We start from the raw sequence: 15,278 nt of genomic DNA, 5'->3' as shown, positions 1-15,278 counted from the left end.
CACCATCAGGGATGGGCAGCGTGGGAACAGGCACGGGCTGCAGGCCAGGACTCCTGGGGTACCTCCCAAGCACCTGCCTGGCCCTGCAAAAGGAGGGACAGAGCGGGTGGTCAAAGCCGGCGGCCATGTCCCCACCTTGCTGCGAGTACCTGAGTCCAGCCTCTGGCTCAGTGCTGCCCCATTTGCCCTCAAGTGACGGGGTTTGTGCTGCCACGGGGGAGGTCCCGGACGCCCCTCTGCCTGTGAGGGACCTGCTGCTGGGGCTGGGGGCACAGCAAGCGGGGGCCAGCACCTGCACCCTGGCAGGGGCACATCTCGCCAGGCTGCCCACGCACCAGCGGAAAAGCGGGAGGCTGCGGGATGCAACCCCGGGGGGGTCACAGCGGCATGTGTGGAGCCCTGGACCATGCTGGGAGGAGTCCGCACGCTGCACCCCTGCCCACAGCCCTGTCAAAGTTCAGGGTTGCATTGTGTTGCTAAGACCTGGCGGTCAAATTCCGGGCCCCATGAACCCAGCCCGAGCCGGGGCATGCCTGCTGCCGCCAGCTGCGGAGCACCCAGCAGCCTGCCCGTGCGGGGCAGGGCGGGGAGGGGAGGCCTTGCATTTTGCCCCAAGAATAGAAACTCCTCTTTCGAAGATCGGAACTCTCCCATGATGTGACATGGGCAGGTCCTGCTAGGAGCTGCAGCTCTGGGACAAGGGGCAAACCTGGCAAGCAGCCGAGCAGCCTCCTCAGGGAACTGTGCCCTGTCCCTGACAGCACCTAGCTGCACTTGCCAGTGTCACCGCGCCCAAGAGCAGCCCCGGGATGCTGCGGCGTCCCCGGGCATCCCCTGCCCTGTGGAGCCTGGCCGTCCCCGCAGCCCAGCCGGCCACCGCTGCATGCGGGGCTGTAGCACAGGCACGAGCTGCCCTGGTCCCTGCCCTCGCTTTGGCCAGAGGCACAGGGTTTGGGGAACAGCGTATGTCAAATCACGGCTGCGACAGCTCACCCGGGACTGGGGCCCACAGCCAGCCGGGAGGGTACCAGGCACCCCGCACACCCTCCGTCCCATGCCGATGGGCGTGCTGCACCCCTGCCCGGGGCTGCTGCTCCCCACGCAGACCCCCTTGGGCATGGCGTGCAGGCACTCACCCCGGCTCGCCCCTGTGCCGGCCCCCTCATGCGCTTCTCCCCCGTTAACACCAGCCAGCCCCTCCCTGAGCCCCCTCCCCAGGCTGCCTGCACCCCACGCCGCACGCACCCCATCTCCCCCAGCCCCAGCACTCGCAGGCTCCCTCCACCGTAAAGCCTCCCCCTCCACAGAGCCCTTGCAGGCGGCGCACACGCATGTCTCATGTCCCACATGCATGTCTCACGTCCCACACGCAGACAGCCGGGGTGCAGATGTTGCGTGTCAACCACGTGGACGCACAGCTCCCTTGAGGCTCTGGCCCCCCGCGCCCCATAACCTCACATACACACACATCCCAGAGCCCTCCGTAACCTCATGCACCCCCATGGACCCCCCCCAAAAGCCCCCCTCCGTCACACGCGGCTCTATAACCCCCATGCACATGAACCCCACAGCCCCCAACACGCAAGCCTGCAGCCCCACTGCCCGCCCCACGCCCCTGCATGCACCCACACAGCCCCGCTCGGCCCAGGCCAAGGAGCCCCCAGGGTGGGGACCCCCGGGATCCCCGGCTCGGGGTCTGCTCCCCCCCCCGAGGGTCCAGGCAGCGGCATCGCCCCCCACTCACCTTCCTGCGTTCAGCTGCGGGAAGCGGGGGGCAGCGGGGCTCCCACCCGCCCCATCCCCATCGAGGCACCACTGCGCCCTGCCTGCGCCCTGCCTGCACCCTGCGCCCTGCCTGCACCCTGCCTGCACCCTGCCTGCGCCCCTGCCTGCACCCTGCCTGCGCCCTGCCCGCACCCTGCCTGCGCCCTGCACCCTGCCTGCGCCCTGCCTGCGCCCTGCACCCTGCCTGCACCCTGCCTGCGCCCCTGCCTGCGCCCTGCCTGTGCCCTGCACCCTGCCTGCGCCCCTGCCTGCGCCCCTGCCTGCGCCCTGCCTGTGCCCTGCCTGCGCCCTGCACCCTGCCTGCACCCTGCCTGCGCCCTGCCTGCACCCTGCACCCTGCCTGCACCCTGCACCCTGCCTGAGCCCCTGCCTGCGCCCGGCTCTCGGGCGTCTCAGCTCCGCAAGCTCAGGCGCCGGCGGGAGGAAAGTTTCCTCCTAAAGCTCCGGGGGAAGTAACCCGAACCTCCTCGCCCCCTTAACCCCTGGGCTGCTGGCCGGCGGGGGGCTGGCGGGGCACGGCCCGGGGCGGGGGGCCAGGGCAAGCCAGGGGGGCACAGGGCGCAGAGCCCAGCCCGGGCAGGGGGATCCGGGGCCCCAGCACGGGGTCCCCGCACACCCGGCACAGGGACGGGGCGAGGGGTCCCTGCTGGGGGAAGGCACCTCCAGCCCTGCGCAGAGTGGGACCCCCCGGGGCTGTGGGACCACCCCCCCCGGGGCTGTGGGACCCCTTGGGACTGTGGAACCCCCCGGGGCTGTGGGACCCCCTGGGTCTGTGGGAACCCCCCGGGGCTGTGGGACCACCCCCCACCGGGGCTGCGGGACCCCCCCCCAGGGCTGTGGAACCCCCCGGGGCTGTGGGACCCCCTGGGACTGTGGGACCCCCCTCGGGGCTGCGGGACCCCCTGGGACTGTGGGATCCCCCAGGGCTGTGGGACCCCCTGGGGCTGTGGGAGTCCCCAGGGCTCTGGGACCCCCTGGGACTTTGGGACCCCCCCCCGGGGCTGCGGGACCCCCTGGGACTGTGGGATCCCCCAGGACTGCGGGACTCCCTGGGACTGTGGGACACCCCCCCAGGGCTGCAGGACCCCCGCCGCCCCAGCTGAGAGGCATTAGTTGGGAGGGGGCAGTGCCGGAGGCAGCTTGCAAGCCCCACACAGCCCGGGGACTGCAGTGCCCTGGAACCGGCCCGTACCCCCCAGACCCACCCCGGGGTCCTGCTGGGGGTCCCCTCCCTCACACCAACCTTGGCCAGCACGCTCATCCCAGGGGGGTGGCAGGAAAGGGGACAAACCGTCACCCAGCAGCAACCAATCCAGGCTGTGCCCCTTCCCCGCAGCACCCAGGCACACCAGGAATGGTGTCCCTGCTTGGGGGGGGTCCCCCTCAGTCAGCCCCCCCAGCCCAGCACCTTGTGCCCCAGCCCCGCCTGGCACCCCCTGCGCCGGCAGCGGTGGGTTCAGAGATGCCCCGGTCCTCGTGGGCAACCTGCGGGGCTGTGGTTGGGGCACAGACGGGCTTGCTGGGTGCAGCACCCCGAGGCAGCCGGGCCCCAGGGTCTCCCCACTCAGCACAGCCGGGGCGCGGGGCTGGGACTCAGGCCCACCTGGTGCTTGGCAGGTCGAGGATAAATGCTTGTCACGACAGTAAGTCGTGACACTTGGTACAACGGGTACCTGCGGAGGGGCTGGGTGGGTGCCAGGCTCCGTGGCCTGCTCCCCTTCACCTCACTGCCCACGACAGCCTGGAGTCAGGGGGCACGCTCCGACAAGCAAACCCCGGCTGAGCTCAGCAAAATCCAGCAGCCATTGGTGCCAAAGCAGTTGATTCAAATCCGATCAAGTTTATTTCCAAAGCACAGCCTGGCTGGGAATGGGCGACGGGGCCGGGAGGCAGCCCCAAGACCCAGCCGCTTCGCCCCTCTCCGGACCACGCAGGCAGCTCAGACAGGAGAGCACCGAGTCCCCCGGGCAGCCCCTGCCCTGCACACGCTGCGTCCCCCCAGCTCGCCACGGGGTGCGGGAGCGCTCTGGTGACCCAGCCACGGCCCCTTGGGGCACACGGGATCATTGCCAGCGCCAGCTGCCTCCCAGCCCTGCCCTGGGCAGGAATGCTGCTGCCTGCAGCGGGAGCCATGTCTCACCTTCAGCATGGCCTCCTCCCTCTGCTCTGCCAGGCCACTCAGGGCTCCTGGCCCTGGGCAGCACCCCGAGGTCCCTGGGCAGCACCCCAGGGTCCTTGGGCAGCATCCCGAGGTCCCTGGGCAGCACCCTGGTGTCCTTGGGCAGCACCCCAAGGTCCCTGGGCAGCACCCCAGGGTCCCTGGGCAGCACCCTGAGGTCCCTGGGCAGCACCCCGGGGTCCCTGGGCAGCCAGCACACCAGCCCTGAGCAGCCTGGGCTTGCAGGGCTGCTTCTGCCCCGGCCAGGCTGGGGCTGCTCCCACGCAGCCCCCACGGCCGCTGGGGTCAGGCCTGCAGCCCTCCTGGGTGGGGAAATGGGGGTCCAGGGGTTTGGCCCGGCTGATCCCAGGGTGAACCACCCCATCGTCTCTGCCCTCTTCCGCACGGGCGAGGGGAAAGGGAGCAGCCAGGAGCCGCAGAGGGACTCACTCCACCCCAGCGCAGCCTTTGGCTCCCGCAGAGCCGTGGGGCCGAGGCTCTGGCAGGATGTGGGAAGGGGCAGCGAGGCCAGAGCCGCTACCGGAGGTGGCTGTGCACAAACATCTCCTCGCTGCAGAGGAAGCACGTGGGGCTGGACATATCCTGCACCGGGGCCGCCTGTCCCAGCCTGACCCCCCCCAGGCACCCCTGGAGCAGAGCGGGACACAGGCACCACGCTGAGCTCCCGGCCATGGGGCAAGCCGGGGTTTTCCCCTCTGACCATCCCGGTGCCTGCTGGACCCAGTGTCCCAGCCCCAGGACACAGCCTGGAGCATGGCTCACCTGCTCCCTCCACCTCGCTGCCAACAGGAGGAGGAGGAGGGCTGGGGAAGAAGAGGAAGAAGCAGGTTGCCCAGCTCCTTGACCTCCACAAGCCACTTGGCGGTGGCTCGTGGCCAGCTGGGGAAGGGTTAAGCTGCAGGGAGGAGAGACAGCAGGAAAATTCCTTCCAGGCAGAGTCACGGTTTCCCTGCCAGGGGAAGTGGAGGCAGAGCCCGCGGGAGTGCAGCTGGCCCGGGCTGCTGGAGGGGAAGCAGAGGAAGGGGCCCCCCAAACCAGCCCGGAGGCCGGTGGCCAGACAGAGCCGTGGCAGAGCCAGGGGTGCGGAGCACCCGGCTTGAGGAGCCCCGCTGCTCAGGGACCTCGCCGCCTGCCCTGTCCCCTGCAGCCATGCTCACTCGGACCCCCAGGACCAGCCCCGCTCCCCCCAGCCTCAGGGGGCCACGAGCCCCAGCCCCAAATCCCGGCCAAGCCGTACGGGGCTCGCAGCTGCCCTGAGAGCAGACCAGGGATGCTCTGTGGCAGAGGGAAGGCAGGAAAGCTGGCATGAGGGCAGCAGGCGCTGGCAGGTTGCAGGCTGGCGACCCTGCCTCCAAAGCCTCAGCACAGGGGACACCGCTGTCACGGCCCACTCGGGGCCATCATGCTCCCCCCTGCATCCTGCAGCCAGGAACCCTGCCCTGAGCCTGCGCTGCAGCAACCCCAGTCCCCCACCGGGTGGGGTCCAGGGCCCCATTTCCCACCCCCAGGCCCCAGCCTCCCCCAGCCCAGAGCCCCCCAGGGCTGCAGCCGTCGGGCGAGTGCTGTGCAGAGGCCCCCGGCCCCCCGCAGCCCCCTCCCGGTGCCGCCCCCGGGGCCGGGCCAGCAGCACCCATGGCAGACACAGACACAGGTTCACCGGGTGGTTTATTAGGACACGGGGACACGCTCCAGGAGGCCCGGGCCTGGCCTGGCCCCGACCCTGCAAGCCGGTTGCTCTTCGTCCCCGCAGCTTTCAGCGCAGGCTTGCCCAGCCCAGGCAGAGGCAGCTCCCTTCCCTCTCGCTGCCGGCGTCTCGCGGTCCAGCAGGTATCACCCACGCTGGCCCCGGCTCCAGAGCTCGCAGCAGCTCCCATGAGCAACCCCGAGCAACCCGGTACCAACCCCAGCCTGCGGTGCCAGACCCAGCGAGCAGGACCAGGGTGGGCATGGGGATGCCGGGCAGGGGACAGCCCAGACCGGGGAGGATGGAGGAGACTACAAACCCACGGCTCCTCGGGGAGCCATCAGGTCCAGGTGCATTTTTACAACCAGGAATCCCAAGAAGTGCTGGGAGACTGGGAATGCAGGGAGTATCCATGCGCATCCACGGGGAGGGAGGAGGGGGAAGAAAGGCCACCCTTGTCATTGGGAGACCAGAAAGCAGAAGCGAGCCCAGGTCCAAGGCAACGGGCAGCACCACCCCGTTCTTGCTGAGCCCCATCACCGCTCCCTGCCCTCTCTCCGCACGGGCAGAGACCCAGAAGGGGCAGGGGGAGCCCGGCGGAGCCCAGCTCCTCTCCCCATCCAGCCCAGGCCACGGCCCGCGCGCAGCCCTCCCCGCCGCGGCACGCTCACATGAACTGCGACAGGTTGGGCACTTTGATGTTGATGTCTCCGATGCTGATGTTGCGAGGGATCTCTGGCAGGTTGATGTTCTTCACCGCGGAGACCGCGCGGGAAGGAGCGGCCGAGAGGCCTCCCTGCCGACGGCAGACACCAGTGACCGCCGGACCCTCGCCCCCACCGCCCCGCTGCGAGAGGGGCTCCGGGCTGCTCCCGGCTCAGCCCCGTGCTTTGCTGCAGGAGCATCCCTAAACCGAGCCCTGCCTCCCCCTGCGCCCCAGGGCCCGGCCACGTCCCCCGGCACGTGGCTCAGCACGGGCGCAGCCTCCACGCCCGCCTCCCGTCCCACTCTTGGACCCGGTCCTGTTAATAGCACAGGATCGGGAGTGGCACGGGCAGCGCAGCGCTTCCCTGCGACCGGAGCGCAACTGTGCATTCACCATGACGGTGCAAACAGAGGCGATAAGCTTTTCACTACCTCAGGTCGGGTATTGATGGGGAACAGCCATTTCCACGCTCGGGCTGCTCCTACGCTCCTAAGCAGCGCGGAGCAGGGCTGGGGAAGGATGCCCACAGCCCTCCCCGTGAGGGTTCGGGCAGGCGGAGAGCGGGGATACCGGGGATACCCTGTGTGCGCCAGCTCCAGACCCCGCAGGCCGGCCCCCCTCACAGCCCGGAGTACATCAGCCTCCCCTGGGGCAGAGCCGCAGCATGGCCACGCACCTCCGCCTTCTCCAGCTTGCTCTGGGCCTCCACCTGCGCCACGATCTCGTTCATGTTGGTCTCCAGCACCATGCCGCCTATCACCACCTCCTGCAAGATGTGGTGAACCTGCAAGGGAAGGGAAGGCTGTGAAGCCAGCCCCGCTCAAGGAGCGGGCACGAGTGCCTGCAGGCTGGCATGGAAGCGCGTCAGGGGCTGGCGTTTCCCCGAGAGATGCGAATCCAGCCCCCTCCTCCCCTCAGCCCACACAGCCCCGGCAGCTGGCTGCCCGGAGAGCGAGAGGGCAGCCACGGTCCTCAGCACAGGGGGGGTCCGGCAGCCCCATTTACTGCTTGTACCTCTGCTCTCGAGGACACCTACCCACAGAGGCCGGAGCAAACGTCGCCCACCAGACCAGCAGGCACAGGGAAGCCCCCAGAGAGGCCGGGTCCAACCCAGCCGGCTGGCACTCCCTGGCTGCGCCATCTCCAGCACCGCATCCGAAGTTTGGTCCCTCCCTGGGCCAGGAGTGGGGCCACACCTGGGAACAGCTCCCTGCCTAGAAAGCGCGCTGGAGAGGAGCACACAGGGCAGCAGAGACCCCAGGGCCTCCCGGAGCCACCAGCCAGGACACTTCTTCCCAGGACCAGTTTCTTCTACCCAGAAAGCCAGGCCAGAGCCCAACTTCTTTGCTTTCTCTTAGGAAAGATGGGACTGTGACACATGCACAGGAAAAGCACAAGGCTGCTAAGACTCCTCAGCACAAGGAGGACACAGAACTGTTGGAGCGGGTCCAGAGGAGGCCACAAAAATGATGCGAGGGCTGGAGCTGCTCTGCTCCGGGGCCAGGCTGGGGGAGCTGGGGGTGCTCAGCCTGGAGAGGAGGGGGCTGCAGGGAGACCCTACAGCAGCCTTGCAGTGCTGAAAGGGGCCGATAGGAAGGGTGGGGACAAGCTTTTTAGCAAGGCCTGTTGTGACAGGACAAGGAGTAATGGATTTAAACTAAAGAAGAATAGATTTAGACTGGATATAAGGAAGAAATTTTTTACACTGAGGGTGGTGAAGCACTGGAAGGGGTTGCCCAGAGAGGTGGTTGATGCCCCATCCCTGGAAACATCCCAGGCCAGGTTGGACGGGGCTCTGAGCACCCTGCTCTGGTTAAAGCTGTCCCTGTCACTGCAGGGGTTGGGCTGAAGGAGCTCTAAAGGTCCCTTCCCACCCAAAGCATTCCATGGTTCTATGATTCGGAGAGCCTGCTCCCTTCCCCAGGGTCCGCCCGAGGTCCAAGGATGAAAGAGAGCAGTCTCAAGGCAGCGAGCTGCTCCCTCCTGCCAGCCCTCGCTGGGGAGGCTGGCGATAGCCCGCAGCCACAGCAGGAGAAAGGGCCCATCGTGGTTTGCAGTCTGAGAAAACACAAACAGCCCCAGGGCAGCAGCTGGGCCATGCCAGGGACTGCAACGCACCTTGGGCTCCGCTGCCCAGCACGAGGCAGGCTTCCTTGCTAAGTCAGCAGCTCCCAGCAACCACCCAGCACAATTAATTCATTTATGGGTCTCTGGTTCCTTCAGTAAAATAGGCAATTATTGCTGGAAGATAGTTAAGTTGTTTTATCATTTTATGGCTTCATAAGGGCAGGTCGCAGTCATGAACACTGTGTGACAAACGCTGCCAGGGCAATGCTGTGAAAAATCAAGCAAGACAGAGAACCTGCTAGAAGGGGGAAACCCAGCTTTATGCGAGCGGTGAGCCTGCTGCCCCACGGTTCCCGTCCTGCTCCGACAGCACCAGGAGCAGCCAGGTGTGCGGGATCAGCACCACACGGGGCGAGCCACGGGCGGCACAGCACCTTCCCGGGACAGCCGCGGCATGGGAACCGCTGTCCTGCAGCACAACCTCAGCTCAGCCCAGCCCCGGCAAACACCGCGCCGGACGGTGCTAGCAGCTCCCTGCAACAGGAGAGCATCTGGGCTGCAGGAAGTGCTGTTCCTTTCAAGACCTGGCTTCAGCCCAAGTTGGACCAAAACCAACAGGGCAGATATCCCAAGCAAGCTTTGTTTTCCAAACCGAAACACAGCACTTCCTGAACAAACTGTGTCCTCTCGGGGACCTTACAGCTGCTCAGTGAAACTCACGTTCTCCCCCAAGGTACGAAGCACAACCAGGGGCTGGGCAACAGCCTCCTCTGAGCCACCCCACGGCTTCGTGGCTCCCAACTCCCCTTGCAAAAGAGGGATCCCTGCAACTCTGCGGCTGCTGCTTCCAAAACTGACAGCATAAAAGCACTGGTGTCCCTGCTGCCCGAGAACCACAGACCCAACAGCCCCATCCCCCTGCAACAGCAGGGACCCGAAACCCGCAGCAGCTCTCATTTCACGGACCCTGTGCTGCATACGTAGTGCAAGGGGTACCTTAAGGCAATAACAGAAAATCACAGGACCCAGACAAGGCTGCACCCAAATCCCAGCCAGAGCCTGCTGGGTTGGGGATGTTCACAGCCAAAGTCTCTGTTCGACAAATCAGCACTTTCCCGTTGATGTTGGCCTCGTTTCTCCTGTTCTAGTTGGGAACTCGCAAACTCCGCAATCCATCTGCCGGAGCGGAGGGCAGCATCACAGCTGCAGAAAGCCCAAGCACCCAGGGGGCAAATTCCAGGGACCAGCAGGACACACCTGCGTATTCCCAGCACCCCTAACACGCCCCACCTGTAATCAAACTCTTGGAAGCACGGGCACTCAACACGAACACATCTGAGAAATAACTACATGCCAAATATAGAAAGAGAAACGAGAGGACCAACTGATAGCGGCCAAGGACTGAAGTCAAGGCTGGGAAGCAGCGGGAGCACAGGATGGGAAGTAAACAAGCCTGACTGGTGGGAGAGCCCCGGGGAGACCGAGCCCAGGGCCTCTCCTATCAGAAACCCTCCCAGCTCCGGGCTCCTCCAAACCCTTCGCTTGGCAGGAGAGTTCAGAGGAAGGGCAATCCGTGCTACTGCTGGCAAAACAGACAAGCAACAGGGCAATCTCTTCTGCCCGCGAGCTGCGGATTGAGTGTAAAGCTGCCAGGTCTTGGCCACACCACAAAAACCAGTTAACTGAGAGCGCATCCTCCCCCAGATGTGGCCGGAGGTGACCTGGGTGGCTGATATCACTTCTCCCGCAGGTACTCCCCCTTCCTCCTGGCTTCCTTCTTCCTCTCCTTTTGCTTGCTTTGATAAGAACACTTTTGCTGACAAGATAATCAACCTCATAACATTTCTAAAAGTTTACAGCCAGGCAAATTGTGAAATCAAAGTCTTGCTTCACCAGTTGCTAGTACATTCAGCTGATCCAGATCGCCTTCTAAGAAGATCTGCAAACTCAATTCCTCTGCCAAAGTTCATCAGTCGGAATCGCCAACAGAAAGCCTTATTGACTTTTTTCCCACTCCTCTTTTTTGTTGGCATGTTTTGCCTTCAACAAAGCAAGAAAACCCTTATCAACAGCAACACAAGTCCAGCACACGTCAGCTAAGTCTTTCCTTTCTCTAAGCATAATCCCAGCTATCTTCAGCCCCATCTATGAGATGATCAAAGAGGATAGGTTTCCACCCAGAAACTTTGTCCAGCTAAAGAGGAAGCATTAAAGGCTGTGGCTCAAAGGAAAGTTTACCAAACGCTTTGTATTCCAAACACTCCCATTGTTCCTCACCTTCTCTTTTCCTGCAGCTCTAGTAAAAAGTTAACAAGACTCCCAACGGGTCCCACAGTACAGCCAGAAGAGGCAAAACGCCCCTGCACGATGCCCAAGCCTGCCCAGCTCCATCAGCGCCAGCCCGTGCAGAAGACCCTGAGCAAAGCCCCAGCGCCGATCCCTGTCACTTGACCACACGGTTACCCCGCGTCGGTGGCGATCGCCAGCCCACACCCCCGCAGTGCTGTGCTGACAGCCCCACCGCAGCGGTGCGGCCGGCAACGGGGCGAGCGCTGGGAGCTGAAAGCCAGCTCACCCACGGAGGACTCGGAACGGAGCCCAGCAACTCTGATCTCTGGGAGGAGAAGCTGCGAGCAGCTTAAGGAGACCCCACGCTGACAACCTCCCCACCCAGGACTTCAATCTCTTCCCAAAAAGTGACCCCTAACGTACCAATGGCCGAAAGGCTCCAGAGCTCCTGCCCGCGGGAGCGCAGGCTCTAGGGAGGGCTCTGGGGCAGCCAGGCGCTGGGGAGAACGATGGCGCTGGCCCGGAGGAGCACACGGACCCCACAACCCACCTTGTCCATGTGGAAGATGAGGTCCAGCTCGCAGACGTTCTCAAAGCACTTGTCCAGCGTCTCCACAAACACCTGAGATGGCGGGAAGGGAAGGTCAGCACAGGAGACCACCGCAGGATGCTTCCCGCACGCAGCCCCAGCACCTGCAGGCAAAAAAGCTGCAGCCCTGACCAGAAACTCGTTGCGCCCCAGGGTGTCACCCTGAGCGGGGACAAAACCCTCTCAACAACCCCATCTCCCTTTGACGGTAGGGAAGTGCCTGTTCCCAGAGCGACCACAGGCAGGTCCAGCCCGGGGCTGCCCGGGACCCCCAGCAGCGTGGCAGCAGCCAGAGGCAGCGCGGGGTCAGGGGATTGCCCCGTGGGCACCGGTGCCAGTCCTCGCTGCACCACAGCAACCAGGATGAGAAGCCCAGAGCTGCTAGGAGAGAGCCTGCCTCGGCAAGGGACCCACGGCCGGAACGAGAGCCCGGCCCTGCCGCACCGGCTGCGGAGGGAGGGCATGGCGGGACCAACCCGGGCAGCGCGGAGCGCTCCTCCTCCAGCCCCGGACAGGCTCCCTCGCCGCAGCGGTGCGACCGACTCGCTGCTGCCTTAAGGCGCTGCCAGTGCTGCCCACGCACCTGGAGCCTCTCATTGCAGGGATCTGATCAAGCCCCAGCTCAAGGGGCCCAGCACAAAGTCAAGGGCACCGAAACACAGGACTCAGCCATTCTGGGGGGGAATCCCAGGTGTTGATGTCCTGATCCGCTGCCACATGGGACAACGGCTGGTCACTGTGTCCGGGGCAGGGCTGCAGCCCACCGGAACAGCCTGGAAGGGGCCAAGGTATGGGAACCATGTGATCACAGGGCGGGCGACACGAGGAGGGCAGGCAGCCTCCTGCTGACACTCTCACGCCTGCCGTTAGCCAGATTTAGCAAAGGTCCCTTTACAAGTTACAGCGTTTGAACACAATTTTAAAAATGTGCTTGTAGTTTTGGGCCCCTCAGCACAAGGAGGACATTGAGGTGCTAGAGCGGGTCCAGAGAAGGGCAGCGGAGCTGGGGCAGGGTCTGGAGCACAGGGCTGGTGGGGAGCGGCTGAGGGAGCTGGGGGTGTTCAGCCTGGAGAAGAGGAGGCTGAGGGGAGACCTGATCGCTCTGCAGCTCCTGGCAGGAGGGGGCAGGGAGGGGGGTCGGGCTCTGCTCCCAGGTAGCAATAGGATGAGAGGAAATGGCGTCAAGTTGCACCAGGGGAGGTTTAGATTGGATATTAGGAAAAATTCCTTCCCCAAAAGTGTTGTCAGGCATTGGAACAGGCTGCCCAGAGAGGTGGGGGAGTTCCCATCCCTGGAGGTATTTAAAAGACGTGTAGACGTGGTGCTTGGGGACATGGTTTAGTGGTGGACTTGGCAGTGCTAGGTTTATGGTTGGACTCAATGATCTTAAAGGTCTTTTCTAACCTAAATGATTCTATGATTCTCTTTTTTTAAAGAAATTCATTCGGATTCACCTCCCCCGCTGCTTCCATGCAGAGGAGCCGTGTACAGGCTAACACGCGTGCAGCAACGTATCCCCATCGCAGCGCCCTGAGCAGCTCCTCGGCCGCTTCTGGAAGGGCCGGCACAGAGACGCCCCAGACACGAAGCGCACCTGAAAGGCATCGGGGCCAGGCTGCCCGGCGAGGACTGCATTTTGGGGGGAAGGTACCTGAGGGCCACCCGGGGCCGAGCAGGGCGGCTGCGCTCAGGCAGCAAGCCTGACTGCAGAGGGACTGACCTGGATAAGGTCCAGGATGCCCAGCTCGCTCTCCGAGGAGTCCACGCAGAAGACAAAGTACAGCGTGGCGTAGTGCCGGTAGATCAGCTTGTAGTCCGAGCCGCCAAACAGGCTGTGGAGACATGAGGGGAGGTGAAGGGTTTCAGGGTGGGGGGACAGGCACGCAGCCCAGGCGCTCCCCCGGCCGAGGGGACAGCCCTGCACTTTAACGGCGTAGTTACTTATTCAATCAGCCAGTGTTTTTCCTGCAAAAAATACACACGTACTTAGCAAATGCATCTATTGTGCGCGTTTTTCCAGGTTACCTGCCGCACTCCAGGAAGTTACAGATGTGGTCGTCCCGCTTCAGCACCAGGTGGAAAGTCTCTCGGATAATCTGCTGCTGGACCTCCTCTGCCTGCAAGGAGCGGAGGGCAAGCACCCATGGGCCCACGGCCTGCAGGACCCGCGCCCCCTGCTCTCCCCCGTGGCGGCGGGGACAGACAGACGGACGCCGTGAGCGGGCAGCGCCGGTGACAGGCAGCCCCCGGCTCCCCGCCAGCCCCGGGGGCTGCATCCCGAGGGCCGGGGCGGTGGGCTGAGGCAGGCAGGGCTCCCCAGCCCCACAGCCATCGCCCCGGCAAGCCAGCATCCCCCGCAGCCCCAGCCGAGCCCCCCGGTACCCCCGGCCCCGCACCGGGCTCAAGCACCGGCTGCCACCAGCCCCACAGGCAGCCCGGGCCCCGGCCCCGGCCCCGGCCCCGCACCAGGTGCTGGTAGAAGCGGACGAGCCGCGGCTTGCCGTGGTTGTTGAACACCAGGATGGCGTTGATCATGCCGGCGGCTGGACCGGGACCGGGAGTGGGAGCGGGACCGGGAGCGGGACCGCAGCCTCCGCAGCCTCCCCGCAGGAAACCCCTCGCCCGCCCCGGAAAGGCGGCGGCGGCGGCGGGCAGCGGGGCGGTGCTGCGGCCCGGCCCCCGGTAGGCTGAGCCCGGGCGGCCCCGCGGGGACCCTGCACCCCCCGAGCAGCCGGGCCCGGCCTCGGCCCCACAGGCAGCGCCGGGGCTCCGCGGGGACCGGCCGGTGCCGGGGGACCGGACTTAGCGGGGGCGCCGAGCCCCCTCTGCGGCGCTGCCCGGGCCGGGGCGCAGCCGCTCTCCTACTGCCAAGGCCGGGGGCTCGCCGGCACCGGGCAGCCGGACCGGGAGGCCTGCTCCGGGACAGCGGTAGCCCCCGGGGCAGAGCGGGGAGGGGGCAGCCGTTCCCCGCGGCCCGCAATGGGGCAGGGCACGGGCAGGTCTAGAGCCGGGCCGGGCCGACCCTGACCCGACCGGGGCCCGCACCGGTACCGGTACCGGCACCGGCCCCGCGCCGCCAGGGGGCGCAGCGGCCGCAGAGCGACGGGAGCCGCGCGGTGCCACGCCGCGGCAGAGCGCGCGCGCAGGGGGCGTGGCCTCCCGGCGGGGCGGGGCTCGGCCGCAGGCCACGCCCTCTCTTAAAGCGCCAGCGCTCCCGCCTGCCTGTCCGTGGGGCGGGGGGGGCTCGTGGGCGGGGTCAGAGGTCACCGGCGGGGTGCAAGGAGCTACAAGTAGCAAGGGACGTCAGGGGTGACAAGAGAAGGGTTCCGTGCGCTGTAGGGAAGCACTGGAAGGAAGGGGGGGGCAGGGGAAAATAAAGATCCATAACTTAACGGGGAAAGGGAGGAAAATAATCGAGGGTACAGAGAAACCGGCTTTGCCTCGGCCTTGGCACGACAGGGCCGGTTGTGAGCGGGGGTGTCACAACGCCAACAAAGGGAGAAGGAGAGCGGGGGTAGCGTGGCGGAGAGCCAGGGGAACGGACATTGAGGGACCCTTTGGAGAAGGGTGGCCCCAGCACCCATTCTTAGAAGATGGAGGGGAATCGTCCCCGCGCTGCTGTCCCGCCCCAGCGCCCGCTCCCGGGGCGACGCCGAACACGGCGCCAGCCCATCACCACGCGTCACCAGCCCGTCACCCAGGGGACGGCACGGCGATAAGAAGCGGGCGCTGAAGATGGCACCGACGCGGCGGGAGCCCTTCCTGCGACGGGGGAGCGGTAAGTGCGGTGTGCCTTCATCCCACCGAGGCTCTCGACACGCCTCCATGTGAGGCCCTCGTCAGCAAACTAACGAGCCATGCCCCGCGCAGGATGGCTCGGCTGCGCCGCAGAAGCAGTGGGTGACAGGACGCGCCGAGGGGCAGCGGCCGTGCCAGAGGACAGCATTCCCACCAGGGCCGGCCTGGTGTAGCCCGTTTC

General features: G+C 65.7%; 1 protein-coding gene across 4 annotated transcripts; it reads right to left on the bottom strand.

Annotated features, from left to right (window-relative positions):
- Positions 1–6,315: 6,315 nt before the first annotated feature.
- On the bottom strand, positions 6,316–13,834 carry AP3S2 (adaptor related protein complex 3 subunit sigma 2). Of its 4 annotated transcripts, none has more exons than XM_075714321.1 (6): positions 13,766–13,834; positions 13,325–13,416; positions 13,020–13,131; positions 11,261–11,332; positions 7,019–7,138; positions 6,316–6,444 (listed from the first exon to the last, which is right to left on the bottom strand). In XM_075714321.1, exons 1-6 carry the CDS (start codon positions 13,832–13,834, stop codon positions 6,316–6,318), a joined length of 594 nt encoding a protein of 197 aa, XP_075570436.1. The 4 variants fall into 4 exon arrangements, with proteins under 4 accessions (XP_075570436.1, XP_075570437.1, XP_075570438.1 ...); XM_075714322.1 differs by having other exon boundaries at positions 7,031–7,138; XM_075714323.1 differs by having other exon boundaries at positions 7,031–7,120.
- Between the last annotated feature and the right edge of the window lie 1,444 nt (positions 13,835–15,278).

The sequence above is a fragment of the Pelecanus crispus genome, chromosome 7, assembly GCF_030463565.1.
Source record: "Pelecanus crispus isolate bPelCri1 chromosome 7, bPelCri1.pri, whole genome shotgun sequence".
NCBI classification, from domain to species: domain Eukaryota; kingdom Metazoa; phylum Chordata; class Aves; order Pelecaniformes; family Pelecanidae; genus Pelecanus; species Pelecanus crispus.
Note: the sequence above shows the minus strand (reverse complement) of the source record. Positions and strands in the feature narration are given on the sequence as shown.

What these genes read in the sequence shown, in the direction of transcription:
- AP3S2 (XM_075714321.1), bottom strand. Translation starts at nt 13,834, where the DNA reads ATGATCAACGCCATCCTGGTGTTCAACAACCACGGCAAGCCGCGGCTC. An exon ending in GCATCCTGGACCTTATCCAG is followed by an intron (nt 11,333 to 13,019) that starts GTCAGTCCCTCT and finishes CCGCCATCTCAG; the next exon opens with GTGTTTGTGGAGACGCTGGA. An exon ending in TCATCTTCCACATGGACAAG is followed by an intron (nt 7,139 to 11,260) that starts GTGGGTTGTGGG and finishes CTTCCCTTGCAG; the next exon opens with GTTCACCACATCTTGCAGGA.